At 35.9% G+C, this 24,086-nt stretch overlaps 2 protein-coding genes across 5 annotated transcripts in view; one reads left to right on the top strand and one right to left on the bottom strand.

The window, feature by feature from the left end:
• Positions 1 to 17,747, top strand: part of Ald1 (fructose-bisphosphate aldolase) — a 35,328-nt gene extending 17,581 nt beyond the window's left edge. For 3 of the 4 annotated variants that reach the window (XM_071592750.1, XM_071592753.1, XM_071592752.1), the window contains exons 2-8: positions 9,658 to 9,872; positions 10,673 to 10,868; positions 11,970 to 12,160; positions 13,570 to 13,798; positions 15,140 to 15,261; positions 16,274 to 16,351; positions 17,134 to 17,747. In XM_071592750.1, the coding sequence (XP_071448851.1) occupies positions 9,690 to 9,872; positions 10,673 to 10,868; positions 11,970 to 12,160; positions 13,570 to 13,798; positions 15,140 to 15,261; positions 16,274 to 16,351; positions 17,134 to 17,229 (1,095 nt within the window). In that variant the 5' untranslated portion in view covers positions 9,658 to 9,689 and the 3' untranslated portion in view covers positions 17,230 to 17,747. Of the gene's footprint in view, positions 1 to 9,657; positions 9,873 to 10,672; positions 10,869 to 11,969; positions 12,161 to 13,569; positions 13,799 to 15,139; positions 15,262 to 16,273; positions 16,352 to 16,889; positions 17,013 to 17,133 lie in introns of all 4 variants that reach the window. The other variant, XM_071592754.1, reaches the window with a different exon arrangement.
• An 8-nt stretch (positions 17,748 to 17,755) lies between these two features.
• Positions 17,756 to 23,978, bottom strand: LOC139694285 (coiled-coil domain-containing protein 86). Its single transcript, XM_071592757.1, has 3 exons — positions 23,663 to 23,978; positions 23,087 to 23,291; positions 17,756 to 17,886 (listed from the first exon to the last, which is right to left on the bottom strand). The coding sequence occupies exons 1-3, from the start codon at positions 23,845 to 23,847 to the stop codon at positions 17,797 to 17,799; spliced, it is 480 nt and encodes a 159-aa protein (XP_071448858.1). The 5' UTR covers positions 23,848 to 23,978; the 3' UTR covers positions 17,756 to 17,796.
• Positions 23,979 to 24,086: the final 108 nt, after the last annotated feature.

Genomic DNA, 24,086 nt, shown 5'->3' with positions numbered 1-24,086 from the left:
TTAGATAATCTGGAGGAACCTTTAGTTGCTCTAAGGTGTTGCTTCGCTCGTGGCCTGACCAGAGATCGCTTGCATTGGCTCATACCCGCTTTAAGGAAGACAATCTTACATCCTTTTCAAGTTGTGGCCTCTCTACGGAAGAGAATGAGTTGGAAAATACATGATGGAGATAAGGGATTTGACTCAACATTGGTTCATTTAGAGTACTTGACTACGAAACTAAGAATTAAAAGAATTTTGTGCTCACGTTTTAGGAGAACGCCGTAGGTGTTCAGAAATTGAAGGATATTGCCACGATTGCGTTTGAAGATATACCCGTCATCTTCAGCCTTGCTATTAATAAGTAATGAGCATTTTAAAGAGTTGCAGGTGATTTACCCCGCAGTTCAACTCCGGCGTTAGTCATTAAACATTTTAGTCCTAATTTGCATTAATACCGGTCTGCATCTTAGTGTAATTTTCTCTGCGCCAGGGTCCACAACCACAACTGCGGTCACCGACCGAGCGTGTGCTGTGTGGACCTTGGTCCCCGTCAACGAAATTGCTGGGGAAATTTTCAAAAATGTTTTACGGCGTATCATGGTAAGCCGCTACACATTGTCACTGCAGACGTGATGTCATACTTCCTGATTTGTTTTAAAATATGCGCTCGCCTTTTTCTACCGAAAACTCAGGAAGTCGCATATATTATGTTGGAAAAATATTTGTATAGAAGAGTAATTATTTCATAATGATAATATGTATAATTCCCAAAGTATTCACTTGTCGAGTTCCATCGTCGTTCTCGTCCGTTGTCTGCTCCTAAAAGGTGGCAATAATAAACTCAACGAAAGTTTTAATGGCCTTATTTTATTTTATAGCTTGCCGCTTACGTTGCACTCGGCTTGTTTGGTCACCTGATTTCAAATACGGCCTTGCAGAGTTGAAAGCTAAGGGACGATTACTTTGCGTCTCTCAGCCCACTTTTCCTTCTCCATCAGAGCATTCGCACCGGGAGTTCCCGTAATTTTCTACATGTATTTTGCTGTTTTTTATTCTTGCTTAGGCGTCTGTTTCCTTATTTAGCGTTCAGTTTGAAGAAATTTGGTATTGAGATATTTGTTTGAGGTGATAAGGTGAATCATATTCGATCATTCCTTCCTGATCGACCTTCCGTTTCAACTGTCAAGTGACGATGAACTCATCACTTGAAGCGAGTCACTTTTACGGGTACCGACGTGACAGTTGGGACGTATGCCGTGCCTTATCATGCCTGAGCGGAACCCACTTCCCGAACACGTTTTTTTTTAAAGGAATTTTTTTCACTTCTTGAGTTTGCACTTATTTTTTCTATTTGTATACATCAGTGCAGTTGAGAAATTGTTTCGCGTCAACGTCATGCCAAAGATTAGGGATTATTTTTGTGATATCCTAAAATGAACCTCCGGAATTCACAGAATTAAACGACTGTGGTTTGAAGTATTTTTTCTTAGTTCATCATATTTAATGACGGTCTTTGTCAAAGTGTCAACAAATGCGGAACCCGGTATCGACACTCGGACGGTGGTGAATTTTTCTTCGTTATTCCGATCTCTTACGCTCGTCTTGCACATAGAGAGCTTTTATAATGTATATTGTTCAGTTTCTCTTCAAGCGCATGGGCGTTGAAACCCGTAGCGCCGACCTTCAAGATTTTACGCTTGGTCTTCTCTTATTTTTTTCACTCAATGCAATTAATGTGCGAACTGTAGTAATAGTCTCTCATAATATCTGCTGCACAAGAGGCTCGTAGTATACTGGTGAAATGCGTCGCAAGCCCAATTTTTTTACTTACTAGATAGCTTTATCTTTTCCTCTTCGTTGCCAAAATCGACAGCAGGTTTCGATTCGTAATGATAATCGAATACCTTGAGGGTCTCATGCAATATGCTGTCTGCTGTGATGCTGAGTAGTCATCTTGAATCTCGCCGTGTCGCTGTGAGGTAGGTTGGTGGTCTTTGGACTTCGTCCGCCGAGAAAAAATATTGTATAGACGTCCGCCGAGAAAAAATATTGTATAGACGCAACACTGTAACGATCTAATCTATTTAAATATTGTTGGATCTTTATATCTTACAATTAAACTCAAATCAAAATAGTTGGATTTTCATATATTTCTTATAGTTATACGTTGCCTAATCTTACACGCATGTCGAAACTGTATATTATCAATAGAACGGGTGTGCCACAGTTTGATGCGTGGGATTTTACCCATTACTACAGGTGAACTTTCAGGGGATAGGGGTGTGTTCCTCCCGAAATGGGAGGGAGTGCTTTCCTCCCATTAATTTTCCGTTTCTCACATGAAGTATACGAGAGTTTTATATTTTCCATGTGAAAATATTAGTTTCGACGCCCGTGTGATCTTAAACAAGCTATTTGTGAAGGAAACGATAGGAGTTTCACAGGACTGAAAACTCATAAATACATCAGCATAATGGTCCCTGTGAATAATTGCGGACCATTAGCGACTGAGTCAATCGCCTTTCCCCTCCTAATGCACTTGCCGCCTTCCCTTGCCCTGAAAGCATGCTTCCTTCCGCCTTTGCTTCTGGGCTATACTCCTGTGATCGTTATTCGTTTATAAAGTGTGTCTTTAATGTTTAGCCGCGTATTTAACATCATTACTCTAACCTGTAATTAGTACAATGTCTATCAGAATCGTTAGTGGTAATTTCAGGCCTTAGGGCATATTTTCAAGTGTGTATTTTATAATATTGAATAGTGATACATAAGCTATCGCAATAAGGTAGGAATTGGCTTATATTTCTAATGTTATTTGGTCAAAATCTTCTGATTGAATTGATTATTATAGATTACTCCTGTAAAAGTGAGCAGAACTCCAGTAGTGGCCTCAATGTATTCAAGTCTCGCGGGTATATAGTTGCCGAAACTGTAAGTTTAAATGGCAATTCATGTTGCGGAATAACCCACTTAATTGAGAGATAAGCCATAGTTCTCCTAATAGTTTTGATAGGTCAAGTATTTGCATCCCAAATTTCCCTTTGAAGGCATTCAGATCGCGGATCAAGTTAACCATGAGCGTCACGAATACCTCGAGTACGTTAAAATTAGTGCTTATTTATGTAGAAACGGTTTCCATTGTTTATGGTCTCATAAGAACAAACGTGCAACGAAAGTTAAGCTGGAAATATGCCCAGACCATTTATTACTCCTTCCGAAGGCCCCTCGACTACTAGAGCTTTTTATTATCGAGGACAGATACCACCTGAAGTGTTAAAACCTCCCGGGGCAATTCCTACGAAAGCTTCGACCTCACAGGAGACACGTGAGCTGAGAAAATATTTGAAATTTGTCAGTTTAGTTGGCAATTATATTTCCTATCCTCAGATCCGTACACTCTTGTTCGTTGTATAGAAGTCAGCCAAAATAAGACATAGCATTCGATAATACTGTATATTGATCTACCCATTAAGGGTAGGTTTTGTACGGTCACTAACGATTAGGGTTAAATTCGTCAATCAGTTATGCTCGACATTGAAATATATAATCGAAACCTAATGGAACTTATGGCAAGGTGATATGAGAGCTTCCTTTCGTCTAATTTATTTACTATACTTAACACGTTCAGGCTTCATTTATTTAAGCCTGCAAAAATAGAATAAAAAGAGCTTATGGACCATATAGTATTGGTTGGCCAACGCCAAAAGAATTAAAATACATCATCTAACCCCTCTGGATGGCGATTTGATCCTCAAAACGATAGACGTGTTTACAGGGTGTTTGCGTGCTCGTGAAATTTTCGCAATACGAGGCGCAGGTGGGTGGGAGTGTTCCCATCATCTCATTTGGGAATTGCCCAACCTACAAAGTGGTCGCTAACTCCTCCCCTGATGGAGGCTTGTTGTATACCTTTTTTTAGGCGTGCATCATTTCATAAGCCTAAGAATTAAGAAAGAGCACATCACAAGCAAGTGAAAAAAGGATGGTGCAAACTGGCCTTAAGGATACCACATCGACTGAAATCGTATGATATGGAGTTAGAAATGAAAGAGTTCAGTATAGAGAAGTAAAATTTTTGAGCTTAATTTTAGACACTGCTCGGTATTGCTACTTGTTTTTTTAAAGTGCTATCGTCGACTTTTGAATACTTAAAGACATTTCACTGGAATTACTTTTGCCAGACATAGAATTAAGCGATGTTATCGCATTTTAAATTTCTATTCTAGTTCAAATCCCTGTGAAGACATTTTAAAACTTGCTACACTTTCAGCCTGTGGTGGCACGGAAGGTAATTTAAAAGGGTATAGTAGTATTGGGGTCTGGGAGAGGTGCTGACCCGGTCTTCGGGACGGAATTGGAATTTACTCGTTGAAGAGATCATAAGTGAAAAATTTCTTCGTAATTCTCCTGCTTCGTAATCCGCAATTTCTCCTTTGAGGCAGTCTTCCAGCAGCGAGCCTAACATTTTTCTTTCCCAGCCTTCAGGTGATTTTAACCTTTCGCCCAGCTTTGCGAAGGTGGTCGAACCCTGTTCAATTCGACACAGGGGTTGTCCTAAACCAAACCTTCGCTACCAAACCCCTCCCCAAGCGTCCCTGGAATGTGAACGCACCCTGCCTCCAAATACTCCAGAATCTTGGCCCTAAGGTCATTTTTCAAGGCCTGTCGTGTTGGCAGCCATGGGGATGGACTGGAGGCGACTACCGCCAACCCCCCCCCCAAACCCCCATGATTCCGTAAGGCCACTTGCTAAGATATTTCGGGTCCCTCGAAAATTTTGATGGAACTGTGTACCTACAGAAGACGACGAGCTTTCGCGTACGTTTTTGGTGAAGTCAGTATTTTTAGACTTGCGACTTGGCGTTTTTCTCTTGTTGGCAAATGTGGTAATCAATCATTGATCGTGCAAATGCAATCGTCGGAAATACTTTCCCTTGCACGTCAGCACTATCCGTGATAGGTAAAACTTACCTACTTGAAACAGCACGTGATATTCCCGTCTCTCGTCTTAGCTGAGGCGATTTAAACCGGCTTTAATGAAAAAACCGCTTCGGATTTGGATTATTTACTTAGCAATTGCTTATCCAATGCTTACGCATTTACCCCAGCGTACGGCCTAAAAGATTTAGGATCATCTTAGGCTTGAAATTTTTAGCTGACTGCATACCCTTCATTTTTCTCGGGTTATACCATCCAGGCAAGTTAAAAAAAATTTTAAATATATTTTACATTATTAGGAAACTTGCACTTAATTAATTTATGTAAAGGATCGTTTGAAATTGTCGATAGAATGAAATTCTTCTGATAGCACTATCAGATATGGAGGCAGAATTTGAAACGTGAATCGGTAGGCGCAAGACGATGATTTCGTCAACTTTCGCGATGTAATTAATAATGTTGTATTTCAGTAGCTCTTTATCATTTATTATTTTTTTTCCTGGCATTATTAAATGTTTCGTCGTGCAAATTTCGCCTGAAAGCCTCTCACAGACTTCAACACCCCCATCGTCATCGAATCGCGGCGCATTTCAGCGTGGAGAGCTACCTCAGAGTATCATCTTTAAATAAAGTGTATCGATTGAAGTCTCTATTATTTAGATTTTGCGCCAGGGCTTAACGGAAATTGATGGTTGTAGAAATTGTGAACTTGATAGTCGCACTATTCTTTCTTCGGTGTATGTCGTTTCAAAAGATAGAATTAAAGTCATGGTGAATTCCATATTCCCCTCTTTGCTTAGTATACGTATTTGTTAAAATGAAATGTGATGACGTTTTATGTCAAGTTTTGGTCTCAAATAACTCTCTCATGTTAATGCCGAGTTACGGAATTATACAGCGTATCTGCATATTTTCCTGGCGCAAGAGATTGTTTTTGCGTATATATTTCTTATTAATAAGGATGTCAAACTAAATCATCTCGACATATTTGTATCGAGGAAGTGCAACTTGTGTTACCTGTGTATTCTAATGAAAAAGTAATGAATGTTCGTTAGAAGCGAGGAAAGGTTAAAGGAATATATATATATATATACATATATATATACATATATATATATACATATATATATATATATATATATATATATATATATATATATATATATATATATATATATATTCCTTTAACCTTTCCTCGCTTCTAACGAACATTCATTACTTTTTCATATATATATTTTTTTTTTTAAGTAATCTACCGGTTAAGGTAGGTTTTTGGACTGACACAACTACCAAACAAACACCTTATCACTCCCAACAAAACACAAAATCAATCATCCTACTCTATATCAGGTCCCTCTTCATCTCTGAGTACTTCCTTCCTCCCTTCATCCCGTCCAACAACCCTATCCTGTTCCTTCCCTTTCCTCTTTTGCCCAACATTCTACCCTCTATCACAGTCTTCAACATCCCACTGCCGGTCAACACCCCCTTCATCCACTTTTCCTGCCTCCATAGGATTGCTCCCAACAAACCCCTCTCTTCGCCCACCATACCAAGTACTTCCTCATTTGTTTTCTTCTCTGTCCATTTCACCTTCTCCATTCTTCTCCACACCCACATTTCAAAAGCCTCCAATCTACGTCTATCCTCCTGCTTCAATGACCACGTTTCCGCTCCGTACATAGCTACGCTCCATATCAAAGTTTTTACGAGTCTTTTCTTAACATCCTTACTCAAAGTCCCTGTCATCAACTCCCTCCTCCTTGTGAAAGCCTCTTTGCCTAGCGCAATTCTTCTCCTTACGTCCCTACTACTGTGACCGTGTTGGTCCAAAACACTACCGAGATACGTAAACTGTTCTACCTGCTCTAGTTTTTGCCCTCCTATTTTAATGTTAAGCTTGGCCTTTTTCTTTCTGGAAAATCGCATAACCTTTGTTATATATATATATATATATATATATCGTCCTTTATGTGTGTTCCTATCCCTCTTCCTTATATCTGTTTCTATATGAATGAGTATTTATTCGCCGTTTGGCGGGATTTCGTGTTTGAATGTATGTATGTATGTATATATATATCCTTGACCGGGACTTGAACACCAGATCTTTCGACTTGCCGGGCCGATGCTCCAACCACTTAAACTGTAATTTTTTATGTAAGGCCTCCGATATGCCGCAGTCCTTAGCACCAAATCCTCTAGCGTCATCTAGTCTGAACCCTTCTGACCCTAACGTGTGCGTCATTGCCCACTGTAATCATAAATTTTCATCCGTTATTTGCCCTTCGTATTCTTTCATCATAAACCTAATATTATTTCCATGAGTGAAGAGAAGATAAGACTATAAATCACCTTATTTCAGAGCGAATGACTTTCACAGGTCATCTCAAGAAGAGAAACTTTGGTCGTCTCGTTCAGTTGTATCTCGGTATTATATTTTTTCTAATTGCCGTTCTATAAGCAAGCATGCTGTTTCCTATTTATGCCTAAAAGTCAACTGAGCACATGGTTGATCACTTAATTTCAAATTTCACGTGATCTCATGGTGAGTTTGCGGCCTTCTAAGCCGCAGGATATCGTTCGTGTCGTTCAAGTGCGCCACATTTCTTAGTGATAATTAAATTGTCTTTGTTTGTGTAAACAGTGTAATAAACCTGTTTTGTATTCTTAAACGTACGAAAGTTTAAAATAGATTGACGTGTTCGTTCTAGCCGCATTCTAAGGATGCAAATGCTGAAATGTATACGCTCGTATATTTCCCTCATGTAGTGACCTCTAATGTCAATAAAATGGGGCGCCCAAATTCTTGACGTTTGCCCTCTCAAACTGTGGGTTAAAGGTTTTTAGGGTTTTAGTAGCAATTTAGAAATCTAAGAGCGTGACGCTGAAATGGCCGAAAGCCATCTACTCTTCCTACGCCCGTCTGACCTTGGAAGTTAGGCCGGGTATCGTTATTGCCGAACGTTTCCGATGATCATGCAATGAAAATCCTAAAACATTTTAATTCGCAAATGGAAAAGAGGAAAAAGCAATTTTTCTTATCCGGTGTTATGCCATGGAAAGCCAAACATTTCGCAGTTATGCGTCTTACAAAAGAGAACCTTATTTTCTTCCAATGAACCTTGTATGACACCTTTTTCTGTTGATATATCCTTTCCTCTTTCTGTTGAAATAGTATGAATTTTCTGATAAGTCTCGAAAACAGTGCGACTTGTTATCTGAGGTGTTGGCGGCAGTGAAATATAACAAAAAACATTGTGGTTAAGCCGCACAAATATGACCTCGTGCGAAAATATATTTCAAATGTTCTTAAGAATGTGATCACAGAAAAACTCAACGGCAATGTAACGGAGTGTAAGATTTATCTTATCACGAGTACAAGATGAATCTTGTAAATTTTTACTCTTTTCCCCGACGCTGTTAGAGCGCGTGGTACCATACATACCATACCATACCATTTCATGGCCTATTGAGCAAATACGTAGTACTTAATCGGTTTAACGTATCATCGACAACTCGATCGACATAATCGCTGATGAAACCAGAGATTTCGTAATCCGTGCGGACATCGCGCCCTAGTGACATTATTTCTCGCTAATTCAACCTTGGCACAATCATTTGCATTCAAGTTTAAATGGTGGTTATATTCTGCTGAAAATGATAATGTACAGTTTTTAATCAGTCAGACCCCTTCTTGTTATTTCTAATGAAACAAATTGTTTAATGGCCCCTTCCAATGTTCCCATTATGAGTGTGTAGTTGAAGTAATGTGTGCCGGTATTTCATCATTGTCTTTTTTGAATCGGCGTTATCTGCTTTCCGAGAAGTTGTTACGCGTTTCCTTTCACCGTGGCCTGAATGTAGGTAGACTCATACTGCTATCTCACGTCGAGCAGACGCGCTTTCCTTCACTTGCCTACTCTTCGCGCGGCAGATTGGCTTCGGTGAACCCCTATTAGGTATGTGCAAGCGATGCGAATTGATATGGTATTCCGTCAGCACGTGCAACCAGACGAAAATATTATCGACCATTTATGGAAATCAATCCTTAACGCTCTTTGCCTGTTTTTTTTAGTGCTGGAATGCATTGTTATAATTCTCATTATGAATTAGGCCGAAAATGTTTTCAGTAATTGGGGTTTTCTTTGGCCATAGGTATTTGTTTTGTGTTTGGCATTATTTAGCCATAGCCATTTGGAAGTAAATAACTTTACTAACTTTTGAGGTAAAATTATCCTTCTAGATTCTTTTTGATGAATATTGACTATAATTCATCAGTGTTTACTTCAAGAATTAAATTAATCCGTGGACTTAAAACCATCATACGTATCATCAGTATTACCCTCGTCTGCCATAGTAGGACCGAAAACAGACTTTTTTACCATTGTTGTTCAATGAGGTTACACTTAAAGAATGAATACGTACAAGGTTGATTTGGTTATGTGAATCACTATCAGTAGATTGCCATTTTATTGCTACAGTTATCTAAAAAAATTGACTTTTTGTCGCAATAGTTGAATAATAATTAAAATGCAGAAATTTTGTCTACTTCTTCCATTTTAAGACAAAATATTTTCTTTAAGCCAAAAATCTAATTACACCCTAAGTTTTTACAGGAGTTTTATTTTAATGAATTTTATGTAGATATTATCATAACAGTAATTCATAAAAATAATATTAAAAATATTTTGCAACTAGTCACATTTTTACTTATTTGCATGATTTCTGCTGTTTCAGTTTCTTTAATCTTCACACCCTCAACTGAAACAATGACTACCTACTTCAACTACCCACCTCCTGAACTCCAGGAAGAGCTTCGCTCCATCGCAAATAGGATTGTTGCTCCTGGGAAAGGTATTTTGGCAGCAGATGAGTCCACTGCAACCATTGGCAAGAGATTTTCTGACATTGGAGTAGAAAACACTGAAGATAATAGGAGGCGGTATCGGCAGGTAACTTTATTTATTGAGTCTAGAGTGAACTTTTAGGCTGGTTTTATTGTGGAATATTTGATTTTAAATTCCCTAAAACATGATTATGAAATATCTGCATCTATTCCGCACTTGACTTTACTATAGTTTAGGATCAGGATTTGGTTTCAAAATGACCTACATTTATCTATCTGGTCCAAACTACATAATTCAAAGTTTGGCATTTACTTGGCCAGCGTGCCCCCATCTTTTTTTGCTATATTATTTAATTTTTGATGTAGAGGCAATAAACAGGGGTCAAAAGGATTTGAGTATTTACTGTTCGATGAAATGTTCAAAGTTCTGGCTATCTAGTGTGAAAAAGTATGATAATTATGATATTGACATCAATATTCCTATACACCTTAGAAAATACTCCATTTCCAGTTTCGATAGTTATGTTCAGGGTTTAATGGTGTTGTTTTTTTTTAATTTATTTATTTCGTAGGGTCAAATTTCATCACATGTTAACTACATTACCAGGAATTCATTGAGAACTAAAACATAAGTAATCTTAAGTTAATTAAGGGAAGCAATTGTGCTTTATTTCATTAGAAAATTTTCATTAAAAATTTTTAATGCGTAAGCCCTTTTCCATTAGAATGCTATAAATTGAATTGATTGATGGGAGCTCAATTTTTTGAAATCATCAAGGGAGAATTTATCTTTTCCCTTCAATGCCTTGACTATTGTAATTTTGAGGTTTAGTTCTGGGGAATATTGGCTAATACAAAATAAATTAATATATATTACATTATAAGTCTCAATTTCATTTCTTCCAGCTCCTTTTCACCGCAGACAAAGTTGTTGGAGAAAATATTTCTGGAGTTATCCTGTTCCACGAAACTGTTTATCAAAAATCTGATGATGGAACTCCATTTGTGAAGCTTCTTGAGGAGCGTGGTATCATCCCAGGAATTAAGGTGGATACTGGTGTTGTTCCTTTGTTTGGTGCTGAAGATGAGTGTACCACTCAGGGTATGTTCAAATTTCTTCGTATTATTAAACTCTGTTATGTATATTAGTTTGAAGGTACCAAATTTCAGTGACCATCGTAAATATAAACTTATGTGTGTAAAATGTAGATAAATTTGGAGTATTAAGGAATTTAAATTATGTTACTGTAAAAATTCAATGATAAATATTGGGGAGTTGCATTCGGGTATTGATTTTATTTGAAAGATTTTGACCAGTTAATACTGTTTTTCAGCATTCATTTTCAGTACCTGCCAACTTTTATTGATAAATAAACAGATAATTATTAAACTTCTCTAGAGCATAGTGATTTAATTGTGAGGTATTTAGGGTATATCGATCTGCTACACTCTGACTTAAGTCGAGGGGATATATCATTTTTTCTAGGGGGGCATAACCCTGTGATGTATGTAACACAATATGTGACTAGTAAAAATATGGCTCCATAGATTTTATGTAGCCAGAGGTTTTCTGTTGATTTCCTTTATTTTCAGAATTGAACCATTGAGCCAGTGCCATATCTGGAGCTAATAAAGGAATAAATATTGTGGTGTATGGCTGAATTTTTATTAGGATATGATAATTTGGGTGTGAAAAAAAGGGTGTTGTAGTCTAGTGGGTAGAGGAGCAGGAATAAAAAGCGTGCTCCTCTGCCCTTGTGTGTAAATTTCATTAGCTACTATTGAAATGTACACATCAGGGCTTACTATTAGGTGAGCTCTAGTCTATGAAAAATTTTGATAATGCGCAATACATTTTTTTCCTATGAAGTCATCTCATAATATTGACCCTTGTGCAATACGTTTTATTAAAGTCATCATTTTTGAACAGCCATTTAAAATTCTCACTTTAAGCAGCTGATGTAAATAAAAATTGTTAGTTCTTTCTGTTCAGATATTACTTCCTTAAATTATGAAGAACTGTAGTTGTGTAATTCTCTCATATTAAGTTCTTGTTAAGTAAACAAATAATGAAAATATTAACCCATGCTTTGATGGTGTAAACTTATGCTAAGTAATGTTTGGAGGAAAATCCTGATAGCCTCAATGATTATGGAGGCTGTTATTTTTAATAATGAGGAATTGATGTTAATGTATGTTTTAGGTCTTGACAATTTGGCCCAGCGTTGTGAACAGTACAAGAAGGATGGTTGTCATTTTGCTAAGTGGCGCTGTGTGCTGAAAATCAAGAAGAATACACCTTCTTACCAGGCTATCTTGGAAAACGCTAATGTTTTGGCCCGTTATGCTTCCATCTGTCAAGCAAATCGCATTGTACCTATTGTTGAGCCTGAGGTAAGAAATGTCTAATATTTGATCCTATCACTGGATAGTCTTTGACTGTATTGTTTTAATGTAAGAAAATATAAAAAAATCTGCCTACCAGAACGTTTTGCTTCTCTGCTTGGTTTTGAAATTAAATTTTATGATGTACCTATGGAAATATGATCTTGTGTGTGCGAAGTAGATTTCATGGCAACCGTACAGGTATTTTCACAGCTTACCAAATATATGTGATCATAGTTTTTTCTTATCTTCTGCTGTGACTTGACTAATGCGACACTCTTTTAACTTCGAATTTGCCTGATTGTCTCAAGCACTTTATTATTTAATGCTGAGATCCAATAATGATTAGACAAGGGGGAGAATTCATTTTGTTTCCAGCACATTGTTTTTACCAATAATATTGTTGGCAATTCTGACTATGACCCTTGTAATGTCAGGACAATTTTATATGTACACTCAGACTTATCAGATTAATTGGACCTTAAAACTTAGTTATGTAACCATGACTTTAGATTTCTCCCACATTTGTTTCATCTTGGAATGGTATTAAATGCTGAAGATGCCTGATGTAGAAATTAATATCCATACTACTACTCTTTTAAGTTGCTCTCGTTAAGACAGTAATAGCAAAATTATTATTTGAAAACTGTAGTGAGAACCTTGGAAACTCAGTGCTTTGAAAAATGGTGTAGTGAATATGAGAAGGCTAAGAAATTACCTTCAAATTGGAAATTATTTCCAGAAGCCTCCACATTTATTTTGAAGGATTTGTTATCCCAAGTTTATTATTGTATTTCAAAGTGTTTTTTCAATATTCCTTCAAACAACTGTTTTAGTAAAAAGGTAGTTCATAATCATTAGTGGGTAAATTTTAATTAAGGTTTTTTATGCATCACATTTAAAAATGTAAAGAAAAATATTTTCCCACCCTGTGCCACCTTTAGCTCCACAATATTTTCCTGCTCGCCCCCCAATAATATTGCTGGAATAAGAACAGTAATGAATCCCTTTGATAATGCTAGCTCTCTAGATGGCCTTATTCTTTGATGTAATTATAAAAAAGAAGACATGTACTGCATTGATACATGTATTATGAAAATTATTACCGTACCAAAAAGTGTTTAAGATATTTTTGTTTATATCCAGGGTGAGCATCTTGTTAGGCATATATGTTGTTATATATCTGGACTCGAAACAGTAAATGTATATATATATTCCTAATTTTTTTATAATAAAAATAGTGTATCTATGTATTGCTTGACACAGAGGGTGTGTGTTTAATTAATATTTTAATAGTAGCATTTCCACTGAAGACTGGTAGTAGCTCTTTAAATTTGCATTGGCAAATAAAGCTAATGGAGACTCAAAATATCTGCAATTACTTGATGCTGCTCTTATTTAAATTCTCTGCTTTCTAGGTTCTCCCTGATGGTGAACATGATCTGGAGAGGGCACAGAAGGTGACTGAAACTGTTTTGGCTGCTGTGTACAAGGCTTTGAATGACCATCATGTTTTCCTGGAGGGAACTCTCCTCAAGCCCAATATGGTCACTGCAGGCCAGTCCTGTCCGAAAAAGTACACTCCAGAAGATATTGCAGCTGCCACAGTTACTGCACTTTCAAGAACAGTTCCACCAGCTGTTCCAGGTCTGTCCAGTGTAAAATAATAAAATTTAAGCTCTTTAAGCATTTGTCTTTAATCAATTTACTCACGAGGTAATACATGGAATAATCTTTGATTGAGCCAATTCAAAACACCAGACAAAATGTACAATATTTGAATTGTAAATATTATCATAGATGCACTAGGTTCTTGATTTGTTTTTGGTTAGATTTAGCCTAAGTACCCTTTGGAGTGGCTCCGAGCTGGTTTAAAATGTTCTAATTAACTTCATATTACAACTTTTGAAATTTATATAACAATTTTGCGATCTAGTAGTGATCCTTAGGCAAGAGTGAAATCATTTTTGCTGAAGTAAACACCAGCATACGAAAATAATGCCTTTAGTCAGTAACCTGTTTTAGCAGTTTTCCATTTTACTCTTGCATCACTGGCTTGAGGTCTGTAGTTTTAACTGAATCCAATATGCTTCATATTTTTTATGTCTTATTATATCTCTTATAGTGCCATGAAAATGTGCTAGCATGTACTCAAAGGTACCCTAGCATACACCTGAAACATTTTTGTTCTTTGTTTTGTTCCAAGTCCTTGACTTGGTAACTGTCGGTAATTTTGTTCTTAATACTTAGAATCGGTTTTTTAAAAGTTAATTAACCTAAAGAGGGAGATTATGGCATTATTATCTGTGTATGGTTGTCCAGTTCTTATGGATACATGATTATTTTATGTTAACAAGTGCAATTGATGTGGGAGAACTTGAATATCTTAAGAGTATCTCTTATGATCTTAGTATCTGTTTAAGGAGACTACATAGTAGTCCATTTATTATAAAATGCTATGGTAGTTATCCCACAGAGATTGGGAAAGGGGAGATAAGGGTAGAGGGACTTGATGGAACAGAAACTTAAAATAAATTTTTGCCTAATTAAAGGGATGAAATTATTGAATGAGATACCTTCATGCTTTATGGAAGGACTTATTATAATGCCACAACCTGAAAGGTGATGATGATTCGTTTTATCCTATTTGCAAAGATCAGTGGTGTTACAGTAATAGAAGGGGAGTTTACTTTATGAGCATGTATCTAATGGGTGTTCAGTGAATTTTCAGTGCTGAAAATGAAAATTTTCAGTGAAAAAAATTATTTTCATCTCACTTAAGCTTTTGTCCCCAGCAGATTTTTGAATCAAGATTTTACAGGAACTAATGTATGTGAAATAAAAATGGAATTGCCCCTATCCTATTTCAGTATCAATGTGCTCATGATGGTTGTGCATTTAATTAGTTCTACTGAGCATAATAGGTATTAGTTTCCAGTAATGTCCAAAATGTTTGGCTCATTTCTCATATTTCCTTAATTTTTGCAGGAATTACTTTCTTGTCCGGTGGGCAAACTGAGGAGGAAGCATCTGTAAATTTGAATGCCATTAACAAGTTCAATGGCAAGAAGCCATGGGCCTTGACCTTCAGCTATGGTCGTGCACTACAGGTAAGAGTTGTCAGAAATTTTTAATTAAAAGAGATAAAATATGTACTTGTTAACTTGGTAGTCTGCTGGATAAAATTATTACCATTTAATGTGAATTCCTCCGATAGAAGAGATTGCTAGAACATCGAAGTTTCTCACAAAATCTAGTTTAGGAAATTGAACTTTGAAAATCTATATTTTAAAATAGAGATTTCTAAGTAATTGCAATGTATCCATTTCATCCTGCCACTCTTTTTTTCATTCACTTCCTTATCAAAATCATAGTTTTCTCAATCCAGCTCATAAGATTAAACTATCATCGTTAAAATTGTGACTCCCTCCATGCAGTACTGATCTTTTGCCATGCACCCTCAGCACAATGTGTAAGAAAATGCTCCTGTTTAGACAACTAACTATTAGTATTAGAATATGCTCAGTCTAATGAAGGGATGCATTGCACATGGTAATGGACCAAGATATAGCTGACGTGCCAAATCTGTTGGTCATATTCAACAATTGTTTCAATCTTCTTATCATGTCCACCTTGAAATAATTTTCTTTCTTTATCAATTCCACCCCCAGGAAGTAATAAATCAAGCAAAAAATATATTTACACATTTCTTTAACTTAGAGGTCACAGTTATCTTTACCGTTATCCTTATTCTTTCAGCTTAAAAACTGCGGGTGTTACTGATGCCAGCAGTAAATAAAACTTTCAAATTTTTTTCTATATTTTCTACATTACTTGCCTCCATGTAATCTCTTTTTGTTCTTGTGAAAATTTAAATGTCTTAATCAATTCCCCTCACGCCTTGACAAACTTTTGTAGCAAAGTAAGGCATTTACATTTAACTTAGTAATAGTTAATATTCAACTGCTTATATTGTTAGATCATTTTTTTACATAACTTAATCATTAAGAATTTTAAGTGTGAAAAATATAGAAATTTTAAAATAGCCAACATACCCTGTGAAGAGTTTTTCTGAATTATTTACTATATAATTGTAATAATGAATTTTTTACCACAATCCAGGCCTCTGTCTTGCGAGCATGGGGAGGAAAACCTGATGGTGTGAAAGCTGGTCAAAGTGAATTGTTGAAGCGAGCAAAGGTAAAGAACTTGCATATTTTTAGCTTTGTGATGATAACCGCATTTCACACCTCATATTTGCAGTATTTTTGTTTAGTCTAGACTAATGATTTGTACACTATGAAATTGTTGCATTGCTTTAGTTACTTTTGAATTGAATTAATGCAATTGCATTTTTGCATGCTTGCTTATTTGTCTTCAATATGTAAATTCTTGCAGTTTTTTTCCTTTGTACTGATAAAATATTAATGCCTTTATATAGTAAAATTTTCAATCTTTTTATATTTTTGTGATATTTTGTAATATGTGTGATCCATTGTGTGACATCAGTGTGGAATGGATTTCTGTAGACCCTTATTGATTAATTCGTAATTAAATTTCTGTATTGAATCTCACCCTCATATTACTATATTTTTAAAAAGTTTTTCTCACAGTAAGCATCAAAACACCTTACTGCATGAACATTCTTTTTTCAACTATTCAAAAATAGATAGGGCCACCCTGCTTTTAATTAGAGCTTTTGTTTTTTTCTTTTATTTTGCTATGCACCATATTCCAGGCTAATTCCCTTGCTTGCCAAGGAAAGTATACTGCTGGAAGTATCCAGAGCCTTGCAGCAGCCAAGTCCAATTTTGTGAAAGCACATGCTTATTAGACTTGTGCATGGTGTTGATTTCTAATGGTTTGTTTCTGTAGATATAGTAATTGTAAATTATATTTTGCAGTTATTCCTCTGAAGTTCTAATGAATTGCTATGTAAATTTAAAAATACTACTTTAACTGGTATTCTTTACTTATAATAGGCAAATGGAGATGCATCTCTTGGAAAGTACAACCCAGGAAGCATTCAAGGAGTTGCAGCTGATGTTGGTCTGTTCATCAAGGACCATAACTACTAAAAATTTCATTTGCTTCAATTTAATTGCTTATTTTCCTTCAAAGAAAACCAAAATTATAATGTATCTCTTTCTGTGGTCTATGTTGCTGCAGCATTTTGTGAGTTGCATTGTAAGTTGCTGGTTACAAAATACTCGTGTGTTGACAGTTTAAGAAAAAACTTATTATGAAATCAATTTGTCATAATGCTCCAAACATGGCCAAGGCATGTTTTAGATTATGGTTAAATGTTGAAGCCCACTTAGTGTTGGTAATAGGAAAAATGAACTGTACTGTTGTGATTTTGAATAGAAAATTGCACATATAGACTTCAAATGTATATTCAATTTGTAATGTTTTTTTTGTCAACTGAAGAATGGAAAGCAGATATGCAGATGTTTTGAATCTAAAGTGTACATACTTCTTAGTGTTTTCTGTATCACTGTTAAGCTTAGTAAAAATTATCTGTTGAAACTATATGTATGTCACCATTTACTGCTGTGGAGGAAATTAAACCATCAATAAACAATTCACATGTTCACTGTGGAATTTTTTATTTATCACAAATTAACCATAAAATCCTTAACAAATCACTGTTTTTGCACAGTAGTAGTATCCCTCTTTTCAATCATCCTCAGCTGTTTCTTCTTCATCCTCTTAATTTTATTTGGGTTCTTAATCTGAAAAATCAGAAATATTGAGCAACTTAGTCACAAAGAGTGCATATCTCCCGAAAATACTCTTATACCCCACCTTAAGCAGATTTTATTCACATGAACAAATTAATTTTCTCCTCATTGCATTACAAGATAACTAATTTTGCTGGAATAGTACGTGCAACTTTCTCTCCCTCTGTTAAATTAATATCCAGTTTTAAACTTAGACCGCAAATTTCTACAAAATGTTGACGGGAGTAGTTCTAGGCTCCTCCAAATAAGTTGAAATTCTAGACAACAGCCATGCCATTGATCATGGAGATGTGCTCTATCAAAACGAACGAAACTCCAGGACTGGTAGTGAGACTGTTGTCAAGAATGTAAAATCGTGCAACAGAAACTGGGAATATGTAACTCTCTTCAGTTGAGACATTACAGCATTGTCATATCATGCCTGTAATAATATTAACCTTCACAGGGTGAAAAGTTCTTTACCATACATGGGTAGCTTCAATTTTGTCATTTGTGCCTGGGTTTTTATTTTTTAACCATTTTTCCACCACTGTGGTCTAGAATCTCATTCCTTAAGGCGGTCTCATCAACTAGTTTTCACCAAGCCCTCTAACAAAAGCAATTACCCCAAAGCCACTTTCCCATACTACTGAGTCCCTTAGAAAGAGTAAAACATTCAGCAACTGAATAACTTGCATTCTTAAGTAGGCTCGAAATTTATAATTAATAGGGGGTGGGTTAATTTGGTAGAAATCTGGTTTGCACATTTTTACTGCACTAATTTTTGATTTACCATTGTATTCTGAATTGGATAATTTGGAACGGCGTATTAATAATGGACAAAATTATGCATTTGAAAGAGGGAAAATACAATTACAATGACCAAAAAAGCATGCATTTCAACCTCTGACACAACCAAAAATCAAAGAAATATGTACATCAAACCATGGCTAAAATTTATATCTTCTTCCTATGCAGCTAACAATTTCTTGCCTATTCAAGACTTCACAATCAAATTAAGAAGTAGTAAGTTGTCATAATATAATATTGCATTTACAACACAGTCCACAATTAAGATTGCCATATAACAATAAAGTTACCATAGTTAACAGGAAGTCCAGCCAGATAAGCCCGGAGGAATACCTTGCCAAGTGGCAAAGTTTCAGTAATTTACACTTATCTATTCATCCCATGTTCTCTCCCTCAAGAGTCCTCATTATCTCCATTCCCCATTGCACAAATGAGTCATAAAATTTCACTGCATAATTTTCGTCTCTTTAAGTCAACACAAAACATCTTATTCAGATAGTTTTCATAAAAATTAAAAGATCCGATTCTAATAATTTTCCTCACTCTAGGTAGTTTTGGATTGTATGTAACTGGTTGGGGATGAACATCTACTTCATTTCTGAATAATTCACCTGACTTGGATAGTGATTTTTCACCATTGTGGGACAAGCAACAACTTTGCCAAGAATTTGAAATCGATTCTGTTTAGCATAGTAGCTTTAAACATAATTAAGGACTACTTTTATTGAGTGAACACTAGCTAGCTTGATTAGACTAGGGTATTTTCAGAACACTGAGGTTCTCAGCATTACATTTCGGCGAACCTTAGCTAGATATCATGACTTAAGAAAATTTGAAGGTGTTCCAATTATGTTGGAAGATATTTGGCCAAAACATATTTAAATTATCAAATGTAAGTCCGTCATAACATAATAAAAACCATCCTTAAAAACTCGTCATCATACAATTATTATTTGGTAACCAAATATTAAAATTAGGTTTCGTATGAATACAAACAGAACACCCATACATTTATTACCATAAACTAACAAGACAATCTGACATCATAGACTGAAATCATTCTTTAATTCTGCACACATTGTACTTCCTTACATCCAACATTCATATCCTTTACGTACGCCTACCTTGTTTACCAAACATCCTCCCATTTAACGGTCTTCACCATTCCATAACCAACCAAAATGCTCTCTGTTAACTCTCCAAGTCATCACACAGTGCACTTCACCACAGCTTATTTTGCTCTATTAGTTTGCTATCTGTTTATTAATCATTTCCTCAGATTTCCTTCTCTGATTTATCTTCCTAATCATTCCTCTGTAATCCATTGTTTCCTTGTCATTTTCCTATTTTACAATTCCTATAGTTTCATTTGCGACTTTCAACATCCTGTTTTTGAGATGTTCACACTTTCTTCTACTTCACCTCTCTCCCTGTCCTCAATCATAAATTTTTCCACTGCCTACTGATACTCCTTCCTTTTTGTCCTGGTCAATCTTCTAATTCCTTTTTCTCATCCTTCTTTACTGTTTTATCCCTTGAATCTGCAAGTTTACCTTTATTAAGATTAAATTATGAAAACTTCACATCAGCTGCAGGAATTAATAACGGTATTCCTAAAAATCTGTTCCTAGCGATTATATAGTCTCATTGACATCTCACTGAACCCTTCAGAATTTTCCATACATATCTATTACTACCGCAATGTTTAAACCAAGTGTTTGCTATGATTAAACTATTTTTCCTGCCAATCTCTATTACTCTATCCCAGCAGTTTCTTAGCTCCTATCCTCTACCTCACTTCCATCTCTAATCCTTCTAATCTTAGCTCTAATCCTCTACCTCACTTCCATCGCACATCAATACCCCATCACTATCAAGTGTTTCCTTCCAAGGGTACCTGCAATTATCACCTCCAATTCTGCCAATTTCTTCCTCTGTATGATTACTTGTATGTATGTCATGTAGACCAAAATAATGACCAAGTTTTGTGGCTTAAATTTAACTTCCACTAATAATATTCCATCTCTCACTTGCTCTGTTTACTATGCTTCTTCCTGCATTATTGCACAATACTACATCCACCCCTAACTGATAATATTCCCCTCCACTATATGTTACCCTGTAACTATGATTCCAGCAATTCTCAATTCATCTCTTCTTGCAGAGCCTTAAAATGTATTTATACCCTCTCTCCATCTCCTGCTTTATATTTTCTAATTTCCCTGTCCTTAAAATTACCCAAACATTCCAAGTCCTTATTCTAATTGGTTTGTCCTCCTCCATCTTTTTTGCTGATCTTGTTGATTCTGCAAGAATTTCGGATGATGATTTTCGGGGAAGGCATTCCTTTCCTGTTGTTAGGCCCCAGCATTCGGCCCAGTGGGCTGAGTCCCGTAGTTTCCAGGACTCATTCTAATAATTGTGTCCACACTTTCTTGGGAAAAGTAGCTGAAATTATTCCCATTGCCTTCCCCTATTGAGCTTTAAATGTGACACATTTATTCAAATTGCAGCCTTCCTGGGGTCAAATGCCTATGCAGCCACCTAACTGGTGTACAAATACTGCAAGGACAACTTTTCCTCTGGTTTAACTTTTTATTTATATATTTATATGGTGATGATTCATTTATTATCTAGGTTTTATTTATTATGGTGACCCCTACCAAGAGCAATTATTATTGTTCCCATCAGCACAACTCTACTGGATCAACAGAATGTATCAGCCCTTTCACCACACCAACGATGTAGTCCATGGGGAGGTAATAACATAAGCTATATCCTTCTATAACAATTATCTTTGTTACATATTTAGAGGCACATCAGTACAGCAGAAGCTGCTTTTGTAATAACTTTCATAACATAATACCTGTGTATTCTGCACCCAGGTTTGCCAAAACCCATTTATCTGTACTTTTATGTAATAAATTTCTACTAATTTGCAGTGGTTATTCCCTTTCTGCACTGAGGGCAAGTCCTTATTAGTTAAATTGAAACTTATCAACGGGGGGAGGGGACTGACAAAGATGGCTTGGAAAATCAGTCTGTTAAAATTAAATGTTTGCACTATACAATAGTAATTCCCTTATGTATGCCCGCTAGACATTCCATGGTTGGCTGAAAGAAATATACCTAGGCATAAATAAGTATCCCTGTCAGATCCAGGTATTTTGAAATTTTTGGATGCACATTTTCTTAATTACTCTTTTCCTATTATTACTCTTTTATTTTATATAAATTATTCTCTCTATAATGCTGAAAGTTCAATTCAAAGAAAAGAAATATTTAAAACTACATGTACTTAACTATATGAACCGAAGTTGGGTGAGTTTTGATTGGATGCACTGCTATATGAGCAGGAAGCTGTGGATTGTATCTGTCACAAAAAATACTATTTCCCAAGAATTCTAATTATACAGGTTATTCTATCTTAGAGTTACAACTTAGCCATTACTAGAGACTTTAGGTATTTCTTTGTTTACAAAGTGTCCATAAAAAGGTTTATACAAAACTAAAAGAAAAATATGAATTTGTGTGAAAATAGAGGTGGAAAACCCCAGTGGAGGGATAGGTAGATGGATTTAAACAAACTCCAGAACATTGGGAAACTGGGTATTTTAAAACTCATCTTTCCAAGTTTTATAACACCCAGGCTTCAACATCACTAATACATAAGAGGGACTCATAGTGATATCAAACCTAACTATTTACAACTTTACATCGCTCATTGGTTAAAACCTAGAATGAGTATGCATTGGGCATTTCCTAAAGGACATTCATCAAAAGAAGAGGAATGTTTGGTTTACAAAAAAAGCCAGGAAAGGACATACTTGAAAAACATTTCATGCACAAGCAGGTTTAATAGCTACTTCAGAGGGACCCGCAAAATAGACCCGACCCGATTAAATCTTTAGATCAGATATTAACGTGCGATCATATTTCATCTCACTTTAAGTTTTCATGAAAAAGTAAAAAAAAATCTGGACACACAGATATTTACTTTTACGGGTCCCCAGGTGACAGCATTACATTTATTCCTCGAGAAGGATTGGAGATTACTTCCGAAGTGAAAAGTAAACAGCTTTAATATTGCCATACGTGAAAAGTGAAAATGTGAGCCTGTTGCAGCGCCGGTCGAATTTCGATGTCTAAAATGATACTAAACTGTGGATCCTTCTTAGAATGTTTCCATCAACTCTTCCTTTCCACCACTCCAGTTTCTATGCATAGCGCCGAGAGAGTGTAAGGAAAATGTTTGTGTTTATCCAGGCAATTTTGCGATTTACCACACAATATAAGAACAACTTCACTATCTGCAACACTGATTCGAGTATGGGTAAATAGGATGATTACATTTTTCTCTAAAAAAAAGATAAAAATAATTCTTAACAATATAGATACTCACCACCTGGACTATTTCGGATTTTTTGCGATTCTCTTCCTGGCGTTTCAAATTCTCACGGCGTCTCTCCTTTTTTGCTTCCTTGTCGTCGATCCTTTGTTGTTTTAATGCTCTGGATTTCTCCTTCACCCTTTTGAGATCCTGTCTAATTTTTTCTTTCTTTTCCCACGAATCCCGAATACCACGGGATTTCACCAAACTGGAAGCTCTAATGAGAGAATGGGTTTAAAAATGTCACAGTATAACACAGTCCTACACAGTTAGATATTTCCAAGTTAAAGATTAATGTCACAGTAATTTGCTTAGCAAACACAACCAAAGACACGCAACGTGACTCATTAATTTTCAACTTTGAGCACTAATCTAAAGATTTACTTCTTTAAAAAATAAATGGAAACAATCAATAGGCTAAATATCTAAACATTTCTTATTGAGTAACCGAGGTGGACAAAAGTGTCTTCATAAAATTGGGTATCGCCCTAATACTTTCTGTTTTGCTCAACAGTGCTCAAGACTTAAAAAGTAACGTTTTCATATGATCCTGCCAAAAGGTTTTCAGAGCGAGGTGTTCTTACTTACTTCTTCCTACTTGTTTTCCAAAACTTCCCCGACTTAGGTAAACCTTTAGGAATGCTAACTTTTGTTTTACTCTGCTCATTACTTTCGGAATCCATTATTTCTTCTGCTTTGCACATTGACTCACTCTTTGTTGTCCCAATGAGTTGTTCATACGGGATTATGTGTGACAAATTAACATCTACCATCGTGAATAAATGTTTATAATAACAGCTAAAATGTAAAAATTATTAACACATTTGCAGCAGTATATTCTTCTTAGTTAATCCTAAACTGATTGTTAACACAGCCACAACACGTGATAGCCGATTGTTTTGAATTCCTCTTGATCCAGTGACAAAAGACATATGGTTATGCGCTTTATGTTTTTGGTTTGCCTATATAAATAATTGAAAAATGATAAGGTTTCACCCTCAATAACTACTCG

The sequence above is a fragment of the Hetaerina americana genome, unplaced genomic scaffold (assembly GCF_022747635.1).
Source record: "Hetaerina americana unplaced genomic scaffold, ioHetAmer1.1.p SCAF_5, whole genome shotgun sequence".
Classification (NCBI taxonomy): domain Eukaryota; kingdom Metazoa; phylum Arthropoda; class Insecta; order Odonata; family Calopterygidae; genus Hetaerina; species Hetaerina americana.
Note: the sequence above shows the minus strand (reverse complement) of the source record. Positions and strands in the feature narration are given on the sequence as shown.